Source organism: Cherax quadricarinatus, chromosome 80, assembly GCF_038502225.1.
Source record: "Cherax quadricarinatus isolate ZL_2023a chromosome 80, ASM3850222v1, whole genome shotgun sequence".
Taxonomy (NCBI): domain Eukaryota; kingdom Metazoa; phylum Arthropoda; class Malacostraca; order Decapoda; family Parastacidae; genus Cherax; species Cherax quadricarinatus.
The window spans coordinates 7,917,957-7,944,970 of NC_091371.1; the positions used below are offsets into that span (position 1 = coordinate 7,917,957).

The following is a 27,014-nucleotide window of genomic DNA, read 5'->3' on the forward strand; positions in this document are numbered from 1 at the left end:
GGATAAGTTCCTAGGATCTGCAGTGGATACCGAAACCATGGATAATAGCAAACGCTATACATACATAACTCCTATACATACCTATTATGAAGTCTAAATTGATCAATTATGCACATTATTATGCAAAATTAAGAGGTATTTTTGGGCTACAGTAAACTGTGAATAACTGAAACCACGGATACCGAATCAGTGGATACGGGGGTTCTACTGTATTAATGTGAAACCAGGGGGATGGAGTGTATGAGTGTGTGACTGGTGTGTATAGTATTTATGAGTGTGATTGACTGGGCTGTATAGTATGTATGAATGTGAATGTCTAGACTGGATGTATATATGAGTGAATGAATGGGTTGTATGCATGGGGGACGTGAGAGCTAAATGGGTTGAGACATTTTGTGAAGTTTATAAATTACTTTTTGTTTTAATTTTACACCTTATTTTTACATAATTACTTAATATTCATTGGTTATTTACTATAAGTAATTTATTGGATATTATATTTGTTGTAAGTAACATTTTGGATTTTGTGCTTGTTATAAATAACTTTCAGATACTTTGCTTTATGTAGCTTTAGGGATAATTTGCTTTTGTTATATATAACTTTTTTGGATATTGTAGTTGTTATAATTATTATTTTTTACACATTTCTGTGTTCCTTGTACGGGCATGTCATTTTTCCAATATTTTCTGAAGCATTCATTTCACTATAATATTATTTTGACTGTAGAAATGTGAAAACTTGTATGTTTTGTTTCTTTCAAAATGTTGTGAAGGTTAATTAGCTTATCCTTATTTGTGGAGAAGGTTTGTGTGTCTTTGCACCCCTAATTAACTTGACAGATTTGAAGTTTAACCCGTAAACGGTCCAAACATATATACAGTGGACCCCCGCATAACGATTACCTCCGAATGCGACCAATTATGTGAGTGTATTTATGTAAGTGCGTTTGTACGTGTATGTTTGGGGGTCTGAAATGGACTAATCTACTTCACAATATTCCTTATGGGAATAAATTCGGTCAGTACTGGCACCTGAACATACTTATGGAGTGAAAAAATATCGTTAACCGGGGGTCCACTGTATACGTTTTTTCAACACTTGAAAGTATGTAAAAAAAGTAGATCTTCTTTTTGTTTTTTTACATTTGAAAATGTGTAAAAAAACTTTGATCTGCTTTTTTGTTACATTTAAAAATCTGTAAAAAATGTAGATCTACTTTTGTAGCACTACACATGTGAACGTAGATCTGCTTGGACTGTTTACGGGTTAATTAATCCTGATGAATTGATATGTTTGGATTACATATTAATTTATCCCTGTTTGTAGTGAAGTTTACTGCAGCTGTTCTGTCTTTACTAACAGATGTGTAACTGTTAGAATACAGTAGACTCCTAACTTGTGACAATAATTCGTTCCTTTAAATTCATCGTGAGTCACTTATTCGGAACTTGGAATTTATTTTCCCACAGAAATAAAAAAAAAAATTGTCTCAGATTTTGGTTAATTTTTTCCAAAGAATTTTTACCCAGTATTTTACATTTAATATGTTTTTCAATTGCATTTACAGCAAAACTCTTTCTTCAATGTCCACATATTAAGAGAGTGAGTGAGAGAGAGAAAGAGAGAGAGAGAGAGAGAGAGAGAGAGAGAGAGAGAGAGAGAGAGAGAAAAAAGGTTTTGTTCAGATTATTAACCTGGAGAGTGAGTAACCCAGTAAAGTCAGGTCGCGTCTGTCTTATTTCAATTGGGTCCTTTAAACCTCTCCTCCAGGATGCAACCCACAGTAGTCAGCTAATACCCAGGTATGTACTTACTGCTTAATGAGCAGGACAGTAGATGTAAGGAAACGTACCCTTTTCTCCTTGTGCTGGGGGTCAAACCCCTGATCCCTCAGCTAGCTGAGGCGGCTACCAGCCGAGAAACAGTTCAGGGTTGGTAGGATGAGAGGGTATGTAGTATGTGATAGTACTGGCACTGAATGACCCCCTGCAGGTTTAGTTCTCTCTTTATGAATGTAATAATAACAATCTATAATTCTTGACTATTTTACCAAAAAATGTGAGTTTTTTTTTGTTAACACTTTCATTATCATTCAAACTATCATTGTCTTGCCAGAGGTGCACAGATACAACAAACTGTTGTCCCTCCAAACAGCAAATATCCCAAACCTTTTCTTTAGAGTGCAGGCACAGTACAGTACTTCCCACTTCCTGGACTCGAGTCTGGTTAACCAGTTTCCCTGAATCCCTTCACACAATATTACCCTGTTCACACTCCAACAGCTCATCAGGTCCTATGAACCACTTGTCTCCACTCACAGTGTATGAATTTATTTAGTAAAAAACAAACCAAGGGAAAAATAATAGTGGAAAAAATCATAACTTAAAACATTGTAAGTCAGGTGTCTACTGTTCTGTGATGTTCCCAAAGGCACTTCAAAATTCAGAGGCAAATATTTAAATTTTTCATAATCTCAAAAGTGATTAAGTCATAGAATCAGATAATATTAAGACTATGTAAGTAGTATATGTAAACTCTTAGTTACATTCTAAGTAAGAGAGTCTTTAATTTTTTTATTTTTTATTTTTTTATTTTTTTGTTTGGCAGATGTTGAGAGGCAAGAGGAGACCCATGACTGTAAGTTTACCTGTCATTTGAGCACATGTTATGATGTCATCACTCTGCCAGATGATCCTCACACGTTTCTGTCTTGTGGGGAGGATGGCTTTGTGCGCTGGTTTGATCTGCGCACCAAAGAGCAGTGTTCCGCTCGCAACTGTCAGGAGGTTAGCTTTTTGATGTTCTACCAATACAGTATTTAGTTTGATTTTATCTATTGTAAATTTGCAAGGTTAGGAGTGCCCTGGTTTTGGCAAAAAACTCTTGATTCTAGGAATAGTTGTAGATTCACAAGAGTGTATGTCTTGCTGGTGAAGGACTCTTGATCTACGATATGGGAGCTATTTTTCCCCTTCCTCAGATCAAGCCTGATTATTTTCCTTTCCCCAGTGGGTTTAGTGTTTCCTATAAATATGATAATGATTACTGTAAATTCAATAAGGCTGTTATGATCTGTTACTAAATCTCGCCTCATGACTTTCTGTGAATTTTATATTCACAATATTTTATGTGCCTTCTACTGCTTGGACTTTTACTACTTGGATGATAACATATTGCCTGATATAGATGGTGTTCCTCTTTTTTGAGTTGTAAAAAAATCTGCTTCAGAATTATAGCTTTCTTCTTTCATTCAACAAATTGGCCATATCCCACCAAAGCAGGGTGGCCCAAAAAGAAAAACAAAAGTTTCTCTTTTTAATTGTAGTAATGAGTTACTAGCCCCTTGCTCCCAGCATTTTAGTCACCTCTTATGACATGCATGGCTTATGGAGGAAGAATTCTGCTCCACTTCCCCATGGAAAGAATTATAGCTAACTCATTGAAATATTTTTTAGATTGGACTGAACAAATTATTATTGAAGCTAAGCTATTATACTTTACACTTCAGTGGAAAAATGCCAGTTGTATAATTTGACCAGTGATTGTGTGGGTAGAAGATTTCTAAAAGTAATTACTTTTAGGAAGGTGTCCTAATTCTGTAAGTATTAAAAGATCTGACATGAAACTATACTTTCCAGGACATCCTGCTAAATATGGGTCGTGCTGTAACTGCTGTAGCAGTCAATCCCATCACTCCATACCACATGGCTGTAGCAACACAGGACTCCACTATCCGAATATATGATCGACGCATCCTTGGTACCCGAGCAACCGGTGAGAAATGAAATGTTGTACATTCGTTCCTGAAAACTAGTGTGTGTGTGTGTAAAAGCTTTTAAGAATTTTACTGTATTGAATGAAATCCTCACTCCCTATCCACCTCTTTTGCCTTCCTCAGGTGAAACTACATCAGACAGTGAGTTACTTCCAGGTCTGGGAATTGAAATTTTACTCAACCACTTTCTCCTCTATTTATTATGCATATACATGTATATAGTAGTAGTGTTTTATTGAATATTATTGAAGAGTCCAGGATTGTAATTATAATTCTTCTTCACTCATCTACACTTACACATCTTACACTTATCATGACTGACAAATGGTAGAGAATGAGTTAAATGTGAAAGAGCTGTTCATGAGAACAGGAGGGAATGAGTGAGCAAGGGATAACAAAAAGATTACAGCAGTTACAAATCATCCATACATTAATCATTCGAAATAAAGTTGTAGAGACATGTTAAATGTGAAAAATATAATTCTTGGGATGTGTGTGGGATGGGAATGATGGATGACAGGTATTGCAAGTATGCTAGAAGGTCACTTGGTGCAGAGCAAATCTCTACTTTTTTTTTTTTAACAAGTCAGCCATCTCCCATCAAGGCAGGATGACCCAAAAAGAAAGAAAAAATCCCCAAAAAAGAAATACTTTCATCATCATTCAATACTTTCACCTCACTTACACATAATCACTGTTTTTGCAGAGGTGTTCAGAACATATACATATAAATATACACAACATATCCCTCCATATATTTTTGGATATCACATTGGAGACAAGGAGTATGGAAGAAGTGAATGTTTTCAGATATTTGGCAGTTGACTTGTCAGCGGATGGGTTTATGAAGGATGACGTTAACCATAGAATTGCTGAAGGAAAAAAGGTGAGTGGTGCATTGAGGTATCTGTGGAGGCAAAAAACGTTATCAATGGAGGCAAAGAAGGGAATGTACGAAAGTATAGTGGTACCAACACTCTTATATGGGTGTGAAGCTTGGGTTGCAAATGCTGCAGCAAGGAGGCGGCTGGAGGCAATGTGTGGTGTAAATATTATGCAGAGAATTCGGAGTGTGGAAATAAGGAGAAGATGTGGAGTTACTAAAAGTATTAGTCAGAGGGCTGAAGAGGGGTTGTTGAGGTGGTTTGGTCATTTAGAGAGAATGGATTGAAGTAGAATGACTTGGAGAGAGTATAAATCTGTAGGGGAAGGAAGGTGGGGGTAAGGGTTGTCCTAGAAAAGGTTGGAGGGAGGAGGTAAAGGAGGTTTTGTGGGCAAGGGGCTTGGACTTCCAGCGAGCATGTATGTGTGTGTTAGATAGGAGTGAATGGAGACGAGTGGTTTTTGGGGACCTGACAAGCTGTTGGAGTGTGAGCAGCGTAATATTTAGTGAAGGGATTCAGGGAAACCGGTTATTTTTATATAGCCGGACTTGAGGCCTGGAAATGGGAAGTACAATGCCTGGGGTCTGGGATATTGGCAGTTTGGAGGGGTATGTTATATATGCTTCTAAACTGTTGTATCTGTGTGCCTCTGCAAAAACAGTGATTATTTGTAAGTGAGGTGAAAGTGTTGAATGATGGTGAAAGTACGTATTTTCTTTTTGGGATTTTCTTTCTTTTTGGGTCACCCTGCCTCGGTGGGAGACGGCCTACTTGTCGAAAAAAAAAATTCACACCAACCTTCTCTCACCAAGGTAGGGTGACTCAAAAAAAAAAAAAAGGAAGCACATTCATTCACTCAATCGCTGTCCTCCCAGAAGAGTGCTGACATGGTTTAGATGCCCCTTTGAATTTCTGTGTCTTCACCTCTCCTTTAGAGTACAGGCATTGAACTCCCACCTCCAGGACTCAAGATTTGATCAAATTCTTCCCAGTGCAAGCCATCATCTGTTATAGAGATTTGCTCTGTACCAAGCAGAAGGGGGTGGGAGTAACTACTAACAAGTGATAGCCAAACAATATTACGCAGAAAACAGTACAAGTCTGCCACATCGGGGGGGGGGGGGGGCTGAGTATTTATTCAGAATACAGTGGACCCCCGCATAACGATTACCTCCGAATGCGACCAATTATGTAAGTGTATTTATGTAAGTGCGTTTGTACGTGTATGTTTGGGGGTCTGAAATGGACTAATCTACTTCACAATATTTCTTATGGGAACAAATTCGGTCAGTACTGGCACCTGAACATACTTCTGGAGTGAAAAAATATCGTTAACCGGGGGTCCACTGTACTGTGAACTCTTCCCATTGCTTTAATAATCCAGTTTATAAAATTCACTGCTTTGTTGAAGTTTATTGGAAGGTCTCTCTATTTTACTTATAATTCATACTGAAATAGGAACATAAATATGTAGAGTCCAAAAAAAATTATTTTCTAGTCACAGCTAGTGATTATTTTCTGAACTGTAGAGTACAGAGACATAATATACATAAATTAATAATCTTTTCCTCTACATGGTGCAAGGCATGATGCACTTGAGTATAGTGCATAGCAATGTCACTGTGCTGCTGCAGTCATGTGCCTCTTCCTTTGCAACCTACTAAGCATAGCAAAGATAAGCTTACCCAATCTTTAGAATTCTACTAACGTATTTTCATATCTTTAATGTTGCTGCTAAATGTCTGACGCAATAACCAGGATGTGTATAGGGACGACAGTATTTCATGTAGAGGCTGCATGCTTTAAAGAATTGCTTAGTATTTGAGGATGATTAATACAGTATCGCTCTGCTTTAAATTTTCCCTTCAGATTCGTATCTGGAGCAGACTGATAGAGCGCTATTGATGAGGCTTAAACCTGACAATATGGAGGGCAAGAATCACCGTGTGACGTCCCTACGCTACAGTCACAATGGACAGGAAGTTCTGGCCAGTTATTCTTCAGATTACCTGTATCTTTTTGACACACAGGTAGAAGCTTATTAAATACAGTTCCTAGGTTGTGATTAAAATATGTGAATATTAAAATAAGGATTAACATTACATTCAGAGAATGCGATAACATTATTTATACATGAATGTGCTGACATTATTTATACTACATGAATGGGCTGAAATTATTACATACAATTATTACAATAGTAGGTAGTAGGTTGGTAGACAGCAACCGCCCAGGGAGGTACTACCGTCCTGCCAAGTGAGTGTAAAACGAAAGCCTGTAATTGTTTTACATGATGGTAGGATTGCTGTTTTTTTTTTTTTCTGTCTCATACACATGCAAGATTTCGGGTACGTCTTGCTACTTCTACTTACACTTGGGTCACACTACACATACATGTACAAGCATATATATACACACCCCTCTGGGTTTTCTGCTATTTTCTTTCTAGTTCTTGTTTATTTCCTCTTATCTCCATGGGGAAGTGGAACAGAATTCTTCCTCCGTAAGCCATGCGTGTTGTAAAATGTGGCTAAAATGCCGGGAGCAAGGGGCTAGTAACCCCTTCTCCTGTATAAATTACTAAATTTGAAAAGAGAAACTTTTGTTTTTCTTTTTGGGTCACCCTGCCTTGGTGGGATACGGCCGGTTTGTTGAAAAAAAAAAAAATTACAATAATGCAGTAGTCCCACATAACAGTAAATCTTCTATTTTTTTTGTGTGAATAAAAATTCAAAATGGAAAGCAAGTGTAATATAGGAGAGGCCTTGGGACATAACTAATGAACAGAGGAAATGTTTTTCAGTGCCAGGAATGTCGACATTGTTTATTTGGTACCCTATTTTTTAAATTGGCATTTTTTTAATTGTGTGAAATTTGCCAAATTACTAATTTTTGATCACTTTATTTGGTAGTTGAAATAGTTAAATGGGCAGTTTCTTGTACTCACTTGATAGAATGGAAGGCTAGTATATACTAGCAAAATAGCTATGAGTTTGGTCGACTGGAACAATGTAATTTTCCTAAAACAGGACTCAAAAGTGGGTGAAATCACCAATACGTAAACATCACTGATACCGCTAACTTTGCGAGAATGTAATTCTGTAAGTTTTCCATCAAATTTCGTACTTTTGGTTTCATTATCTTCACATAAAGGATTCTATATAATTTCATAAGAAAATTTTTTTTTTTTTTTTTGTAAACCCTTGGACCCTGAGAGCAATTTTAGATCAAGGGACTGGACCCTGAAAGAGTTAAGTCATCTTGCCTTAATGGAATATGGCCGGTGTGTTGAAAAAAAAATTTATGCTATCAATAAATATGCAGTACTCTATATTAAAAACCAAAAATCTTTTTACAGGTTTATCACACCATCATAAAGTCAAAATACTGTAAGTCGAACCATCGTAAAGCAAGGAGCATCTGCATTGTTAATGGTTAAGAATCTTGCAGATGAAATTGTATTGATTGAAATTGTTCTCTAGTTGATCTTTTTTACATTGGGTAGACTTTAGGATGTACATGTTTATAGAGGGGCCACAGATATATCAGATTACTTTTTAGCTGTGGCTACAGTGAGAGTAAAAGGTGGATGGGATACAAGGAAAATGGAAGCAGCAAGTAAGACAGAAGTGAAGGTTCATAAACTAAAGGAGGAGGCAGTTAGGGTAAAATATAAACAACTGTTGGAGGACAGATGGGCTTGTGAGAATACAAGCAATGGGGCAGAAGATGTATGGGGTAAGTTTAAGAATATATTGTTAGTGTTCAACAGAAGTTTGTGGTTACAGGAAAGTGGATGTGGGAGGGAAGAAGAGTGACTGGTGGAAAGATGATGTAAAGAGAGTAGTAAGAGAGATAAAGTTAACATGAGAGGTTTTTACAAAGTAGAAGTGATGCAAAGAGGGAGGAGTATATGGAGAGAAAAAGAGAGGTTAAAAGAGTTGTGGAGCAATGGAAAAAGAGAGCAAATGAGAGAGTGGGTGAGATGTTATCAACAAATTTTGTTGAAAATGAGAAAAAGTTTTGGAGTGAGATTAATAAGTTGAGAAAGCCTACGGTAAGAATGGATTTGTTAGTTGAAAATAGGAGAGGAGAGTTATTATGTGGAGAGTTAGAGGTATTGGGAAGATGGAGAGAATATTTTGAGGGATTGTTAAATGTTAATAAAGATAGGGAAGCTGTGATTTCGTGTATAGGGCAAGGAGGAATAACATCTTGTAGGAGTGAGGAAGAACCAGTTGTGTGTGAGGAAAGTGCATGGGGCAATGAGTAGAATGAAAGGGGGTAAAGCAGCTGGGATTGATGAGATAAAGACAGAGATGTTAAAAGCAGGTGGGGATATAGTTTGGGAGTGGTTAGCATTTTTATTTAATAAATATATGGATGAGAGTAAGGTACCTAGGGATTGGCAGAGAGCACGCATAGTTCCTTTGTATAAAGGCAAAGGGGACAAAAGAGAGTGTAAAAATTATAGGGGAATAAGTCTGTTGAGTATACGTGGTAAAGTGTATGGTAGTTATATTATTGATTGAATTATGAGTAATATGGAGAGCAGGATAGCAGATGAATATGGAGGTTTTAGGAAGGGTAGGGGGTGTGTAGACCAAGTGTTTGCAGTGAAACACATAGTTGAACAGTATTTGGATAAGGGTGAAGAGGTTTTTGTGGCATTTATGGATTTGGAAAAGGGTCGATAGGGGGACAATGTGGCAGATGTTGCAAATGTATGGAGTAGGAGGTTAATGAGGCTCAGGTTAGAGTAGGTAGGCGAGAGGGAGATTATTTCCCTGTAAAAGTAGGCCTTGGACAGGGATGTGTGATGTCACCATGGTTGTTCAATATATTTATAGATGGAGTAGTAAGAGAAGTGTATGCTCGGGTGTTGGAAGAGGTGTGGGGTTAAAAGATAAAGAATCTAACACAAAGTGGGAGCTGTCACAGTTGCACTTTGCTGATGACACTGTGCTTTTGAGAGATTCTGAAGAGAAGTTGCAGAGGTTGGTTGATGAGTTTGGTAGGGTACATAAAAGAAGGAAGTTAAAAGTGAATATAGGAAAGAGTAAGGTGATGAGGATGACAAAAAAATCAGGTAATGGAAGATTGGATATCAGATTGGAGGGAGAGAGTATGGAGGAGGTGAATGTGTTCAGATATTTGGGAGTGGACATGTCAGCAGATGGGTCTATGAAGGATGAGGTGAATCATAGAATTGACGTGGGGAAAAAAGGTGAGTGGTGCACTGAGGAGTCTGTGGAGACAAAGAACTTTATCCATGAAAGCAAAGAGGGAAATGTATGAGAGTATAGTTATACCAACGCTCTTGTATGGGCGTGAGGCATGGGTTGTGAATGTTGCAACAAGGAGAAGGCTGGAGGCAGTGGAGATATCATGTCTAAGGGGAATGTGTGATGTGAATATAATGCAGAGAGTCTGTAGTTTGGAGATTAGTAGGAGGTGTGGGATTACCAAAACTATTATCCAGAGGGCTGAAAAGGGGTTATTGAGATGGTTTGGACATGTAGAGAGGATGGAATGAAATAGAATGACTTCGAGAGTATACAAATCTGTAGTTGAGGGAAGGCACGGTAGGGGTCGGCCTAGGAAAGGTTGGAGGAGGGAGTAAAGGAGGTTTTGTGTGCGAGGGGCTTGGACTTCCAGCAAGCATGCGTGAGCATGTTAGACCGGAGCAAATGGAGACAAATGGATTTTATGACTTAACATGCTGTTGGAGTGTAAGCAAGGTAACATTTATGAAGGGATTCTGGGAAACCGGCAGGCCAGACTTGAGTCCTGGAGATGGGAAGTACAGTGTCGGCACTCTGAAGGAGGGGTGTTAATATTGCAGTTTTACAACTGTAGTGTAGGCATGCCTCTAGCAAGACAGTGATGGAGTAAATGATGATGAAAGTTTTTCTTTTTTTGGCCGCCCCACCTTGGTGGGAAACGGCAGATGTGTTAATAAAAAAAAAGGTATGTATGAAGATAGGATTCCCAAACCTCTTCATTATCTCTCAGTTAGTTTTGATTTTGATGATTGACACTAATTTTTTACAGGATATTAATTTGGTCAGAGGAAAGGGACTGGAGTGGGAAGGGCATTGGCTGCATTCTGAATGAGGGGTGGGGATGTCATAGTCGGGAGGATAATCAAAATTGTAAGGTTGGCTCACGGTGATTGAATGAATGATGGTGAATGCTTAGTCTTTTTTGGGTCACTCTGCCTTGGCAGGAGGTGGCCATTGAGGTTAAAACTACAGGACAGTATTCCCCCCCCCCCCCACAAAAAAAAAAAGTTGGTCAGATTAATACAAAAAATGCGGCACATTTCTGGTTATATGTAGTAGAGGCAGACATGATTTCAGAGTACTCTTTTTGGAGTATTATGGCTCTTATTTGCATTATTAGTTATTACACTTTTTAAAATTATTTACAGAATTATAAAGAAGTGTCATCAGGAGGTCCAGCAGACAGTGATGCAGAAACCAACTCAGGTCCCACATTGAAGCGCCTTCGTCTGCGTGGTGACTGGTCGGACACTGGTCCACAGGCACTACCAGAAAGTGAGATGCGTAATCAAGCAGGAGGTAAGTTGCACTTCATTGGCTTTGGCATTATTGAGATAAAACTTGAATTTGTTTGGTTAGAGAGTGTAACACTGTTAGGTTTATTTGTTTACTTTGGTTGTGTTTGAAATTTGATATATTTGTTTAAGTAGAACTTTTTTTTTTTATAAAGACCAGCTGTTCTGCTTGATTCCCTTAAGGAAGGGTCCTTGATGTTGGAAAGATCTTGATCCAAGAAATTGGACCTGATCTCCCCTTCCTTGGATTAAATTGGAAGGCCTTCCATTCTCCGTGGCATTGTATGAGCCCTATAGGTTTAGGGCTCCCCTATGAACTTTTTTAAGATGTGTAGCCTAATAATGTTACAAAGGATTTGAGATCACAATAGGATAGCCATAGATCTTGCAGTAATATTAAATTAGTCATGAGTAAAGGTAATTGGAAAATGAATGGTGACTAAAGCTTCTTTTCTCTGAAATTACCAGTTACAATGAAATGGTAGTGTTCTTCAGTACATTGTACTTTTGCTCCAGTGTGCAAGTAATTTTTGTTTTTATTTTTTCTGCAGATGTTGGGCAAGCAAGACCAACCTTGCATGCTACGCTTATGCAGAGAATGACAGACGTTTTATCTCGCATGCTAAATGATCCTGGAACAAGGGCTTCTGTCCAGCGTTCAGCCTCAGAATCTGAATCCTCTCAGAATCGTTCAAATTCCCTTGTAGAAACCACTGGTGATGTCGATGTTAGTGCAGAAGGTAGTCAGTCACCATCTTCTAATACTGAGGCACAGCCATCTACATCAGATGTCCCTGCAGAGTCTCTCAGTAATCCATCACCTACGGAAGGCTCTACAGAAGTAGTTGCATCGTGTTCCTCAGCCTTGGAAGCTACTCCTTGTTTACACACAGACAGTTTTAGTGGTACTAAGCCTTCAGAAACAGAGTCACAAGCAGTTTGTCTTGACGAGGCGTCATATTCTTGCTCATCGAGTTCATCACAACAGCATTCTCTGCCTTCACAGTCAGATACTTTTGAAGTCACAACAAATGAAATGGAAATTCACCATTCAAACCCTGAAGCAATAACTGACGCAGATGATAGCTCAATAAATAGTACACATCCAGCGACTGTTCAAGAAAAAGTAATAGATTCCAATTTCGAAGGTTTACAAGACAGGATTTCATCACTCCGGAAAGGATTTGTACAAAAGTAAGCTTAATCTTTAATTGTTCCTGAAACATTTTGTATTGCATTATAGGTTCTTGATGAAGAAGATGTTTGCAAAATATATTGCAAATTCGGTATAGCCTTTGCAAATAGGGTATTAGTTTTATATTATTATATAGCCTCTCCTCACTTATTCATGGAATTCCAGTCCTAAGACTACATCAGTAAATGAATTCATCACTAAGCAAGGAGCGTACTATGTATAATGGTAGTATATTTGTGTCAACCATCTTTGATATTGTTTTAATGTCACCTTTGTGCTATTTATAACATTTTTAGTATATTTTTAAAAGTTTATACAGTAGTGTACTGTATAGTAATAAACAGAATAGAGGAAATCAGGTCTAATATACATTATTTAGGTATGCATACTGGTCAGAGAACCTGTCATAAGTCCGAGTCATCAGTAAACGAGTACATCGCTAATTGAGGAGAGGCTGTATATGAAATTTGTAAATTTTTATCTATCATGGTTGAACATTTTACATTTGGTATTGGTACACCTTAGCATTATATAGTTTTGTTTTATGAAAATTTGCTTTTAAGTGGTGATCTTTTTTCAATCAGTAATTCAGTACATGTGGTATAAATTCACTCTTATGCAATCACCCAATCCTTACACTACTAATACATTTTTAACATTGTCTTTAACTGTTACTAAACTGGTTTTCATTGATATTTATTCAAAGAAAGAAAACAGATTTAGGCATGGGGAAATCCAATGATCATAGTATATTTTCATTAATTTCCTATGGCTAATTTTCAACTCAGATCTTAGGCTAAGTCAAAGAAAAAAATAGGCGAATTACCAGATGTTATTTGCATTGCAATAGTGTGAGTCAGAACTAAGGTGCACAGGGAGAAGAAGGAGAAATAAAGAGAGTTTGATTGAACTTTGTATAGAAAGGGCTTTAGTTATAGGTAATACATATTTTAAGAAAAAGAGGATAAATAAGTATACAAGATATGATGTAGGGCGAAATGACAGTAGTTTGTTGGATTATGTATTGGTAAATAAAAGACTGTTGAGTAGACTTCAGGATGTACATGTTTATAGAGGGGCCACAGATATATCAGATCACGTTTTAGTAGTAGCTACACTGAGAGTAAAAGGTAGATGGGATACAAGGAGAATAGAAGCATCAGGGAAGAGAGAGGTGAAGGTTTATAAACTAAAAGAGGAGGCAGTTAGGTACGATATAAACAGCTCTTGGAGGATAGATGGGCTAATGAGAGCATAGGCAATGGGGTCGAAGAGGTATGGGGTAGGTTTAAAAATGTAGTGTTAGAGTGTTCAGCAGAAGTTTGTGGTTACAGGAAAGTGGGTGCGGGAGGGAAGAGGAGCAATTGGTGGAATGATGATGTAAAGAGAGTAGTAAGGGAGAAAAAGTTAGCATATGAGAAGTTTTTACAAAATAGAAGTGATGCAAGGAGGGAAGAGTATATGGAGACAAAGAGAGAGGTTAAGAGAGTGGTGAAGCAATGTAAAAAGAGAGCAAATGAGAGAGTGGGTGAGATGTTATCAACAAATTTTGTTGAAAATAAGAAAAAGTTTTGGAGTGAGATTAACAGGTTAAGGAAGCCTAGAGAACAGATGGATTTGTCAGTTATAAATAGGAGAGGAGAGTTATTAAATGGAGAGTTAGAGGTATTGGGAAGATGGAGGGAATATTTTGAGGAATTGTTAAATGTTGATGAAGATAGGGAAGCTGTGATTTCGTGTATAGGGCAAGGAGGAATAACATCTTGTAGGAGTGAGGAAGAGCCAGTTGTGAGTGTGGGGAAAGTTTGTGAGGAATTAGGTAAAATGAAAGGGGGTAAGGCAGCTGGGATTGATGGGATGAAGATAGAAATGTTAAAAGCAGGTGGGGATATAGTTTTGGAGTGGTTGGTGCTATTATTTAATAAATGTATGGAAGAGGGTAAGGTACCTAGGAATTGGCAGAGAACATGCATAGTTCCTTTGTATAAAGGCAAAGGGGACGAAAGAGAGTGCAAAAATTATAGGGGGATAAATCTGTTGAGTATACCCGGTAAAGTGTATGGTAGAGTTATTATTGAAAGAATTAAGAGTAAGACGGAGAATAGGGTAGCAGATGAACAAGGAGGCTTTAGGAAAGGTAGAGGGTGTGTGGACCAGGTGTTTACAGTGAAATATATAAGTGAACAGTATTTAGATAAGGCTAAACAGGATTTTGTGGCATTTGTGGATTTGGAAAAGGCGTATAACAGGGTGGATAGGGGGGCAATGTGGCAGATGTAGCAGGTGTATGGTATAGGAGGTAGGTTACTGAAAGCATTGAAGAGTTTTTTTGAGGATAGTGAGGCTCAAGTTAGAGTATGTAGGAAAGAGGGAGATTATTTCCCAGTAAAAGTAGGCCTTAGACAAGGATGTGTGATGTCACCGTGATTGTTTAATATATTTATAGATGGGGTTGTAAGAGAAGTAAATGCGAGGGTCTTGGCAAGAGGCATGGAGTTAAAAGATAAAGAATCACATATAAAGTGGGAGTTGTCACAGTTGCTCTTTGCTGATGACACTGTGCTCTTGGGAGATTCTGAAGAGAAGTTGCAGAGGTTGGTGGATGAATTTGGTAGGGTATGTAAAAGAAGAAAATTAAAAGTAAATACAGGAAAGAGTAAGGTTATGAGGATAACAAAAAGATTAGGTGATGAAAGATTGGATATCAGATTGGAGGGAGAGAGTATGGAGGAGGTGAATGTATTCAGATATTTGGGAGTGGAAGTGTCAGCAGATGGGTCTATGAAAGGTGAGATGAATCATAGAATTGATGAGGGGAAAAGGGTGAGCAGTGCACTTAGGAGTCTGAGGAGGCAAAGAACTTTGTCCTTGGAAGCAAAGAGGGGAATGGATGAGAGTATAGTTTTACCAGCGCTCTTGTATGGGTGTGAAGCATGGGTGATGAATGTTGCAGCAAGAAGGGTGGAGGCAGTGGAGATGTCATGTCTGAGGGCAATGTGTGGTGTGAATATAATGCAGAGAATTCGTAGTTTTGAAGTTAGGAGGAGGTGCGGGATTGCCAAAACTGTCGTCCAGAGGGCTGAGGAAGGGTTGTTGAGGTGGTTCGGACATTTAGAGAGAATGGAGCGAAACAGAATGACTTCAAGAGTGTATCAGTCTGTGGTGGAAGGAAGGCGGGGTAGGGGTCGGCCTAGGAAAGGTTGGAGGGAGGGGGTAAAGGAGGTTTTGTGTGCGAGGGGCTTGGACTTCCAGTGGGCATGCGTGAGCGTGTTTGATAGGAGTGAATGGAGACAAATGGTTTTTAGTACTTGACGTGCTGTTGGAGTGTGAGCAAAGCAACATTTATGAAGGGATTCAGGGAAACTGGCAGGCTGGACTTGAGTCCTGGAGATGGGAAGTATAGTGCCTGCACTCTGAAGGAGGGGTGTTAATGTTGCAGTTTAAAAACTGTAGCGTAAAGCACCCTTTTGGCAAGACAGTGATGGACCGAATGATGGTGAAAGTTTTTCTTTTTCGGGCCACCCTGCCTTGGTGGGAATCGGCCAGTGTGTTAATATTTTTTTTATTATCACACCGGCCGATTCCCACCACGTCCACTCCTAAATATCTGAATACATTCAACTCCTCCATACTCTCTCCCTCCAATCTGATATCCAATTTTTCATCACCTAATCTTTTTGTTATCCTCATAACCTTACTCTTTCCTGTATTCACTTTTAATTTTCTTCTTTTGCATACCCTACCAAATTCATCCACCAATCTCTGCAACTTCTCTTCAGAATCTCCCAAGAGTACAGTGTCATCAGCAAAGAGCAACTGTGACAACTCCCACTTTATGTGTGATTCAGTATCTTTTAACTCCACGCCTCTTGCCAAGACCCTCGCATTTACTTCTCTTACAACCCCATCTATAAATATATTAAACAACCACGGTGACATCACACATCCTTATCTAAGGCCTACTTTTCCTACATACTCTAACCTGAGCCTCACTATCCTCGTAAAAACTCTTCACTGCTTTCAGTAACCTACCTCCTATACCATACACCTGCAACATCTGCCACATTGCCCCCCTATCCACCCTGTCATATGCCTTTTCCAAATCCATAAATGCCACAAAGACCTCTTTAGCCTTATCTAAATACTGTTCACTTATATATTTCACTGTAAACACCTGGCCCACACACCCCCTACCTTTCCTAAAGCCTCCTTGTTCATCTGCTATCCTATTCTCCGTCTTACTCTTAATTCTTTCAATAATAACTCTACCATACACTTTACCAGGTATACTCAACAGACTTATCCCCCTATAGTAATTTTTGCACTCACTTTTGTCCCCTTTGCCTTTATACAAAGGAACTATGCATGCTCTCTGCCAATCCCTAGGTACCTTACCCTCATCCATACATTTATTAAATAATTGCACCAACCATTCCAAAACTATATCTCCACCTGCTTTTAACATTTCTATCTTTATCCCATCAATCCTGGCTGCCTTACCCCCTTTCATTTTACCTAATGCCTCACAAACTTTCCTCACACTCACAACTGGCTCTTCCTCACTCCTACAAGATGTTATTCCTCCTTGCCCTATACACGAAATCACAGCTTCCCTATCTTCATCAACATTTAATAATTCCTCAAAATATTCCCTCCATCTTCTCAATACCTCTAACTCTCCATTTAATAACTCTCCTCTCCTATTTTTAACTGACAAATCCATTTGTTCTCTAGGCTTCCTTAACTTGTTAATCTCACTCCAAAACTTTTTCTTATTTTCAACAAAATTTGTTGATAACATCTCACCCACTCTCTCATTTGGTCTCTTTTTACATTGCTTCACCACTCTCTCTAAGTGTGTTAATAATAAAAAATATAATCATTTTCACATGTTCATAATTTATGTGCTTCGGTTTGGACAAAGACAAGCTGACTGACTGGAAGTGGGAGAGGGGGCAGGATTGTTTTTTTTTTTTAATTTTGGACCTAATTTTTTAGTTTCCTTTTAGATTAATTGCCAGAAAAGTGGATATTATTTTTTTCATAATTTTGACTGTGTTAATTATACAAGGCAGGGATGGTGTACCTTTTATTAGTGTGTGTGTCCAAATTGTGGATAATTTTTGGATAAATTCTTTTGAGTACCCACGGGAGTTTTGAGCAGCTTTTTTTTTTTTTTAACTCTCCTTTCTTTCACTCCAGAGTTATACACTCTCTCTCATCCTATTCCTCTTCATCCTTTCTAAATGCCCATACTACCTCAACACTCCCTCTTCAGCTCTCTGAATTATACCTTTGGTAACCCCACTCCATCTTCTAATTTCTTTGCTTTCAAACATATCTCCACTGCCTAATCATGCCTCACACATGTTGGTACCACTGTGCTCAAGTACAGTCCCTTATTTTTCTGCCTCTGTAGATAATCTTTCTTTCTATAGATGCTTCAACACACTGTCTGCTTTTTTTTCCCACCGTCTATTCTGTGATTCACCTCGTTTTTAAAATATTTTTCTTTTATTATTATTTGTTAATTTTTTACCCTAACGGCTATCTCCTGCCAAGGCAGGGAGACCAACAGAAAACATTCACCATCTTTCATTTAATCTCTGTCTTGTCAGAAGTGTGTTGACATCACAATTCAGATTATCCTCCAGCTGTAACATCCCTCCATCCCCTGCAGAGTGCAGGTACTGCTCTTCCTACCTCTAGGCCTGAAGTCCAGTTAACTGTATTTCCTGAATCTTTGCATAAAAGTTACCTTGCTCACATCCCAGCAGCACATACACTAAGACCACTTGTATCCATTTACTCCTTTAGAACATTCTCACACGAATCAGGTGGATTCCCAAGCCCTTACAACTCGAAAAGCCTCTTTTAAATATTTAAATAGAAGTAAATTTATAAGTACAGTGGACCCCCGCATACCGATTTTAATCCGTGCAAGAGGGGTCATTGTTATGCGAAATAATCGGTATGTGAATGAATTTTCCCCATAAGAAATAATGGAAATCAAATTAATCCGTGCAAGACACCCAAAAGTATGAAAAAAAAAATTTTACCACATGAAATATACATTTTCCTACACACAAAGAGAAGGATACATGCACAATAGTAGAGTAGTACATGCACGATATATATTGTGCATGTACTACTCTACTAAATGAAGAATAAATGACACTTACCTTTATTGAAGATGCAGCAATGACTGATGAGACACTGTGTCCTGGGAGTGCCTTTTCCTCCTGAGTACTGTAGGTCCTGTTTGGTATTTTCTTCCAGAACAGGCCTTATCACACTGTGTATGTCACTACGATTCTTAAATCTCTCAAACCAACCTTTGCTGGCTTTAAATTCACCAATATGAGCACTAGTTCCAGGCATTTTTCCCTGTTCACCTGGGTGTTAGTCGACTGGTGTGGGTTGCATCCTGGGAGACAAGATTAAGGACCCCAATGGAAATAAGTTAGACAGTCTTCGATGACACTGACTTTTTTGGGTTATCCTGGGTGGCAAATCCTCTGGGGTTAATTGTTTCTTGGTATTCTCAATAAGCCACACCAACAACGGTGCTACAGCAGCAGCAGCAGCTGACGGTGGTACAGCAGCAACAGACGATGCTACAGCAGCAGCAGACGATGCTACAGCAGCAGCAGCAGCTGACGGTGGTACAGCAGCAACAGACGATGCTACAGCAGCAGCAGACGATGCTACAGCAGCAGCAGACGATGCTACAGCAGCAGCAGCAGCTGACGGTGGTACAGCAGCAACAGACGATGCTACAGCAGCAACAGACGATGTTGCAGCAGCAGCAGACGATGCTACAGCAGCAGCAGCAGCTGACAGTGCAGCAGCAGCAGCAGTTGTACCACCAATAGTAGCGATGGTTGATTGGGGTTTATTATACAACCTGGCCAGCTCGGAGACACGCACTCCACTTTCATACTTATCAATGATCTTTTTCTTCATCTCTATTGTAATTCTCACCCTTATTGCTGTAGGGTTGGCACTAGAAGCTTTCTTGGGGCCCATGGTCACTTATTTTACAGAAAAAGCACCGAAAACACTGTAATAATACGAAATATTCCGATTGTATGCTTGGATGTTACTGCGGAGGCTGGCTGGTAAACAATGCCACCGGCGGAACATATGAGCGTGGCTCAGGCCGCACATTGGACGCGTCTCGGACGAAAATCGGTGAGCGGGTTTTTAAGCGGTATGCGAGGCAAAATTTTTGCGATTAAAGCAAGCGGTATGCGGATTAATCGTTATGTGATGCCATCGGTATGCGGGGGTCCACTGTAGCTGTGAATATCAAATTATTGGACACAGTACTAATATTTTTAAGAAATTTATCAGTTAAATATTCCTAATTCATTGCAGTTATGATTTAAAAGGCACCCTTTTCCTCCTCAGACATCAAGTGGAACCTTCTGTCAATCTGTCATACTCAGGGCGAGGAGTTGGTAGTGGTATGATAAGCCTGGGAGTAGGTGACGAAGTGTCCAGAGGTAGTGGTCCATACCAAGAAGAGCCTAGCAGCTCCCAAGCAGAATCATTATCTAGTTCAGCTCAGCCTCAGTCAAATCACATCTCTCAATCTCATCAGCCTTGCGAAGCAAGTGCTCCCAAGCAACCTTCGTGTTCATCTTCCTCATCGTCGTTATCATCATCCTCCTCGTCATCACGTCAACCCCCTGCAGCCAAAGCTCATGCATTGCCCACCTCCAGCTCTAGTCCAGCCATCTGTGATATGGAAGTAGAACCATCATCAACTAGTCAGGCGGAACGTGGAGGATTGGGACTGGAGTCGGTAGCAACAGGGTCATCTAGTCATGGGACAAGAGCCAGTGAACTAAATTTAGGACCTGCTCTGGGTAACATAAACACTTCTTTGTTTGTTTACCGTATATTTACCTAGAGATTACCTCGGTAAAATTTTTGCAAAAAAATTATACAGCATCGCCTATCCATATTATCATCATAAAATACTGCACTTTTGTATGTTTATGCGATGGGAAATTATAAATTCAAGTTTTAATAAGAGTCAGTGTTTTTATTTATTGTATTATCTTAGAACCTGTAATAGACAATGGATCACTGATACACAAGCAAAAGAATGCGTTAAATATGGAGTAGGAAATGTCCATCACAATGTGGACTTTTGATCATGTTCTTTATAACTGAAAATCACTGTTTAGTTTATTTATAAAGGTACCATAGTTCACCTTTTAATAGATTAAAAAGCAATGAGGATTGCTATGATGTAATTCTCCTCTACAGATTTTGGAGATGATGACAGTGATGATGAATCAACAAGTGCAAGGTAAGAAGACACACTTTTAGCTCTGGGAGTTAGTATGCATATGATGATGGTTTTTAAAAGTGCTAAGACATGAGTCGTTCAATAAGAATTGATATTTTGGATGTGAGAGTGAGGAAGTGTGTTGTAAGGACCGGCTGGTGATACCACAATATGTTACGAAGGTTAAGGAAGGCCCTGAAGTATAAATATTATCATAATGTCGTGTATGATAAACCGAAGTGTGTAGTGAGAAACATCATAAGCAATAACCATGTCAGTGCTGGTAGGGTAATATAACCTTTGAAATCTATAGCAGGTATATCTCAGGTTGCAGGTGCCCAAACCCATTTTGTCCCTAGCCATTACACAAGACATGAGGGAGCGGAATGGTATAAAATATCGACATGATAGATAAAGACACCAAAGCAAGTGCACTGTACTACCTTTGTGTCTTTACCCACATAAAGACACCATGAAACTTGGTATATGTTATCCTCTATAAACTATTTAGTTCATCCCATTTAACTGAGGCTTGTAAAACTGATAGAAAGTTTGGCACTGAAAGATGGAATGTTCTGTACACAGATTTACTAGATCTCCCAGTGATACACTAAAGGCACTTATTTTTGTTATTTAAGTTATTCACTTTTTCACCATTACACTATTATTGTGAAAGAAATAAGGAGAATCTTAGAGAGAAAAAAAAGAATGGTTTGGGTGAAAGTAGTGCATCATGATATGGTGTGTATACCACCTGAAGTTATTTCTAGTTTCTAAATATTTTACTTTGTACATACTTACATTGACTTTTAAAAATTTATTTTCAGGACGGCCAGTGCCCGCATGGCTAGTGCAATTGAGCGTGCAGTTCAGCGGGCAAGAGGAGAACGTGCTCCAGGCGTTGGAGGTGAGGCTGAGAATGCAGTACCCCAGGCAGCTGTGAAGCAATGCTATAAAGGTCATAGAAATGCCAGGTTGGTTATCCTTCATATTGTACACACTGTATGCTTACATTGTTAGTCCTTTTTTTATGGAGTTACCCTACTAAACAGTGGATTTTCATTCCTAGAAAATCTTCTGTTGGGTGCATCATTGTAGTAATCATTCTCTGTTTGCCTGTCTTTGCAATAATTTTTATGGTTATAATTGCTAGGGCAAACAATTTTCACACAATTTTCATGCTAACCATTACACCCACCCTTAGGGTGGTGACCTTTCCGTGGTAGGACGATTGCCATGCTAATGCTATCTTTGGCTTAGAATTCTAAAAGGTGGTTATGTCTGATGTCACATGTGATGTTTATGGTACTTTTCATTAATTTTTTGTATGTCAAACCTAGTTAGGTCATTGCCTTTGACCAGCCAATTTCAATATTGGTAACCTTTGCATTCTTCCACGGCCTTTTTCTGTACCAAGACAAATCTACTGTATATTATTACACCTACCATCGACTTACGACAGAGTTCGGTTCCGAGAAACCGGTCGTAAGTCGAAATGGTCGTAAGTTGAACTTTACTACTGAATATCAACAAAACATTTTTGTAATGACTTTATTTTATTGTTTTATTTTGGTATTTCATGTTTTACTTTACTTTTTATGCTGTTAGTACTGTATTTTATACTGTAAGGTTTAGGATAAATACTGTGTACAACACAAATAGTTGTTTATTTCCTAGAAATTTGGCATAAAAAACACGGTTGTAAGTCGAGTGGTCGTAAGTCGAGCAGGTCGTAAGTCGGATGGTAGGTGTATTATTATTCATGATTTATTAACCATTACTTTATCTTTACTTTCAGAACTATGATAAAGGAAGCTTGTTTCTGGGGAGATGATCACGTCATGTCAGGCTCTGACTGTGGTCGTGTTTTTGTCTGGGAGCGTAAGACTGGGCGACTGGTAATGTTGTGGGAGGCTGACCGACATGTCGTAAACTGCCTACAACCGCACCCAACTCTCCCAGTGTTAGCTACTTCAGGCATTGACTATGATCTAAAACTTTGGGCCCCTATGTGCGAGGAATCACGTTTTGATGAAGCCAAGGCTCAAGAGGTGGGCAAGAGCAGTCAATTTTCTTTTGATAATTTAACATATGTACTTTAAAGGAGGGGCTTGGGATATTGGCTGTTTGGAGTGACATCTGAAGTCGTATCTGAGCGCCTATGCAAAGACAGTGATTATGTGTGAATGATGGTGAAGGTGTTTCTTTTTTTGGGTCACCCTGCCTTGGTGGGAGATGGCTGACATGTTGAAAAAGAAAAATTAACATTTGCCAACCAGTGGTTTTATTAGTCCAATACAGAGAATAATTTATTGGATTAATAAAACTATTGGTAGCAAAACTTTTTTTTTTTTAACTTGCATGGTCGGCCATCTCCCACCAGAGCAGGAGTACCTAAAAAAAAAAAATTCATTTTTCTTTTTACATTTAATAATTTATACAGGAGAAGCATTTATTAGCAAAATACCTCCACAGTAAAGATACCCAAGTGTTGCTTATGTGTTTTGTTCATCTACTTTTCAGTTTATATACCAATCATAAAAATATCACTTTTACTTCAGTCCCATTGAAAAGTCTTGACCTTAATTGTAGCCTTGTGTACAACTTCATTATTGCTTCTTCAGATAACTCAACGTAATGAAGCACTGTTAGAAGAGACACGTGATACCATCACAGTGCCTGCGACCTTCATGATTCGCATGTTGGCTTCACTTAACCAAATCAGACGTGGCAGTAAGTTACATCAGCTTTTCAGGTTTATCAAGTCATAGGATGGATGAATAAGTGAATGGCAGTGAGGGAAATGGAAACAGACTTGAAATCAAAAAACTGAAGCAGGATAAACTGAAAAAGTATGGTGACTGAGAATTTGGTGAGTATGGAGGTGTATGTGAAACTTTGTAAAAACAAAGTGGCATAAGAGAGATTATGCATGAAACACCATGTTACTTAATGGAAAATGGGTTTAATACACTTCTCAAAAGACTGAAATCCCATGGCAAATGTGTCTTTGTAGTATATATGGTTACTGTAGTAGTGTTAGTGCCTCATGCAAAACCTCCACAGTTCTTTGTCAACATGTCTATATTTTGTGTGGTCCAGTACTAAAGAACCGAGTTCAATGACCACCTCACATTGCAGTAACTGTTTGTCTTTTAGTTCCTTTTTATATAGGGAGCAATTTTTAAATGATTGCCTCTACAGGCTTGATCAAATCTAACAATATATACAGATCTGGCTGTTAATAAAGGAAGAAGACAATCAATTCAAGGTTAGATCAGTACGGATAGGGAAGCCCCCCCTCCTTATATTTATTTACACACTAGAGTATTTGAATTCCTGAATGAGACTGCTAGATCCTGCCATGGTAATTTGTGCTTCCATCACTCATGTCATATAGTACTCATGAAACTGGACTCTTTAAGTGTCCCAGTTCTTTTATTAAGTGTATAAATCCTTTATTAATTTACCCTGTGCTCTTGTTTTCTTTGGCTTGATCTTGCCATCTTCACTTTAGTAGCAGTTATGCCAGTGCATCTCTGTTAGGTATGATAATCTTTGGTTTAGAAAGACACGTAAGCAAACACTATGACATATTTATTAGAAAACGTTTCGGTCCTGGGACCTTGATCACTTCTAACATACAGAGGTAGAAAGGCATTATATATATAGGCGGAGAGTGAGGTGTGACACACGTGACCTGAGGAATGTCATAAGAACATAAGAATGGAGGAACACTGTAGAAGGCCTACTGGCCCATGCGAGGCACAAGCTATTCTCAACAAACCGCCCATGGAACAGCCCCCTAAGCAGTTCATAGTACTCCCATGTGGTAATGTTGCCACGAATACTCGCCGGGCACTTGCTATGAGTAACATCATTTCCACCATAAACACATCATCTATCAAAGACCTCACTACGAAACGCAGCCCCACACCTCTAACTTCTATAGCAGGCATCTACACTATCCCCTGTGGGTTCTGTCCCAAGAAATATGTAGGCGATACAGGCAGAGATCTTGCAGTCCGCCTGAATGAGCATCGAAATGCCTCTAACAGAGACGATGTAAGGTACGCCTGTGTTCTCCACAGAGACTCCACGGGACATTTGATGAACTGGAATGAGGCACAACTCGTTCTCACCGAACCAGACCTCAGACGCCGACGGTGCCTAGAAGCCTCACTAATCGCCATCACCAACACTATAGAACGCAACACTGGAAACTACAAAATTTCAAAAACATTGGCATACATGATACTTAAGCACCACCAACCCAACAACACAGGAGTCACATGATTTCATCGTCTACCCGTCCTCCTCATAGGCAGAGGTTGTTTTGATAAGGACCTGCCTCGCATGGGCCAGTAGGCCTTCTACAGTGTTCCTCCATTCTTATGTTCTTATGACATTCCTCAGGTCACGTGCGTCACACCTCACTCTCCGCCTATATATATAATGTCTTTCTACCTCTGTATATTAGAAGTGATCAAGGTCCCAGGACCGAAACGTTTTCTAATAAATATGTCATAGTGTTTGCTTACGTGTCTTTCTAAACTAACTTGTCGGTATTTATTACCAAGGTTTATACCATGATAATCTTTACATGCAAATTAGAGTTAAAATTTACCCCTTGCTTGTTTCCATATGTACATCGTTGTCAGCACTTTGTGCTTCATTTAATTCTTTCTTTAAAGACTACATTATTTTTGTTTTAAGGCATCTTGTTCTAGGCTTCATTCGGGGAATACCAAATATTAATCCCATTGTTGTACTGCTATACCGTTTTTTTTCACTTGTTATACCTGTAGATATTTTAATAAGTTTTTAATAAACAATTTCATAGCCTCAATTGCAGAAAGATGGAGGAATCGACGACAGGCTCGAAGACAAGGTGAAGAGGATCAGAGCGGAGAATAAGAAAAAAATTGATATTCTGAATTTGGAGAATATTGTCTGATGAACTGATGTACTTGTTGAATACTGTACTTCTAAACTCTTGATGTGTTAGGGAGTGAATAATGGTCTAATTTTACAAATTTACCACAAGGTACTGACTAACCAAAGTTTTCTCTCATCCTAACACTAACTCTCTCTACCTTGACCAGTACTAATCTTGAGGTAGAGAGAGGTTTAGGTGCTATTTTGAGCTTGGAGTGTTACACTGGTCTGTTTCTGCTTTTTTTTTTCCATAATAGAGTATAATATTGTGTTTATTGTGGAGAAGAAAATTTAAATATTTTGAAGGTTACACATAGAATAGTCAGACCAACATAGTTCATTGTTAAACATGCATTTTTAAGGTTTTTGAAAAAACTTTGCTCATAGTACCTCCACCCCAATAAATGCTAGTTAAAATATTACCATATTTCATTAGGAAAAATATCACTGATTCAAGTCTCGGTTTCTTGTCATATAGCAGATAACTTTTGGTTTGTCGGCTGATGAAAGTACAATAGCAAAAAATAGTATGCATTACATGTATATGAAGGTTTAACTGTAAAGTTGTAGTGAGGCATTTGTATGACAAACTATATTTCATGCAAAACACCAATTAGTTGCCTTAATATAAGTCTGACTGATCTTCAGACATATCACACGAGTGATGCTCGAGTATCAGTACATATTTTTTTTTTTTTTTGTGATAATTGTGTAGTCTTATTAGTGCATTGTATTCCTTACAAAGTCTCAATTTTTTTTGTTAGTGCAAGATGAACTTGGGTGCTGTAGTGGAGCAGAAATTGCTCTGGACTTCTAATCCTCAAAAGTTCAATCTAGCAGCCAAGCAGGAATTTGGAGATACAGGTATTTTATATGGTGTGCATAATGCCAGTCCCTCTTACTTTTTTCAGGCAAGGTCCTGGTCTCTACTAAGAGTCCTTACTTGGGACTTTCCATACTATGGAACTATGACAAAAAATGGTTAGGTTAGCGAGATGAAGTTGTAAAAATGACTCGAGGGATGATCGAGATACATGTTATTTTAATACTGCAGTGGAACACTTATGAATTAATGATAGGGTCTCCTAACTGTTTTAAAAGTTAGAATTCCTGGAAAGTATTGATCTAATTATACAATCTGGATAATGTTTCATGTCATGTTTATATTTTTTTTATTAAAATGTCTGTATGTAAACTAGGTACAATAATGCATTGACTGTATTAAAGTTTGATCGATCCTGTAAGCTATTAAAAACAAAAAAAAAATCATTGGCAAAATACCTTCCCTATACTAACTTTTCAATAGATCAAATATTTGGTTTCCTTCTACAAAGAATTG

At 38.5% G+C, this 27,014-nt stretch overlaps 1 protein-coding gene across 3 annotated transcripts in view; it reads left to right on the forward strand.

Moving 5' to 3' along the window:
• The window catches only part of LOC128702309 (DDB1- and CUL4-associated factor 6), a 30,794-nt gene extending 4,356 nt beyond the window's left edge, over positions 1 to 26,438 (forward strand). For 2 of the 3 annotated variants that reach the window (XM_053796493.2, XM_053796495.2), the window contains 11 exons: positions 2,609 to 2,787; positions 3,640 to 3,775; positions 6,530 to 6,690; positions 11,094 to 11,244; positions 11,792 to 12,434; positions 19,849 to 20,309; positions 20,716 to 20,758; positions 21,565 to 21,711; positions 22,536 to 22,788; positions 23,362 to 23,470; positions 25,581 to 26,438. In XM_053796493.2, the coding sequence (XP_053652468.2) occupies positions 2,609 to 2,787; positions 3,640 to 3,775; positions 6,530 to 6,690; positions 11,094 to 11,244; positions 11,792 to 12,434; positions 19,849 to 20,309; positions 20,716 to 20,758; positions 21,565 to 21,711; positions 22,536 to 22,788; positions 23,362 to 23,470; positions 25,581 to 25,654 (2,357 nt within the window). In that variant the 3' untranslated portion in view covers positions 25,655 to 26,438. The remainder of the gene's footprint in view (positions 1 to 2,608; positions 2,788 to 3,639; positions 3,776 to 6,529; positions 6,691 to 11,093; positions 11,245 to 11,791; positions 12,435 to 19,848; positions 20,310 to 20,715; positions 20,759 to 21,564; positions 21,712 to 22,535; positions 22,789 to 23,361; positions 23,471 to 25,580) is intronic. The other variant, XM_053796494.2, reaches the window with a different exon arrangement.
• Positions 26,439 to 27,014: the final 576 nt, after the last annotated feature.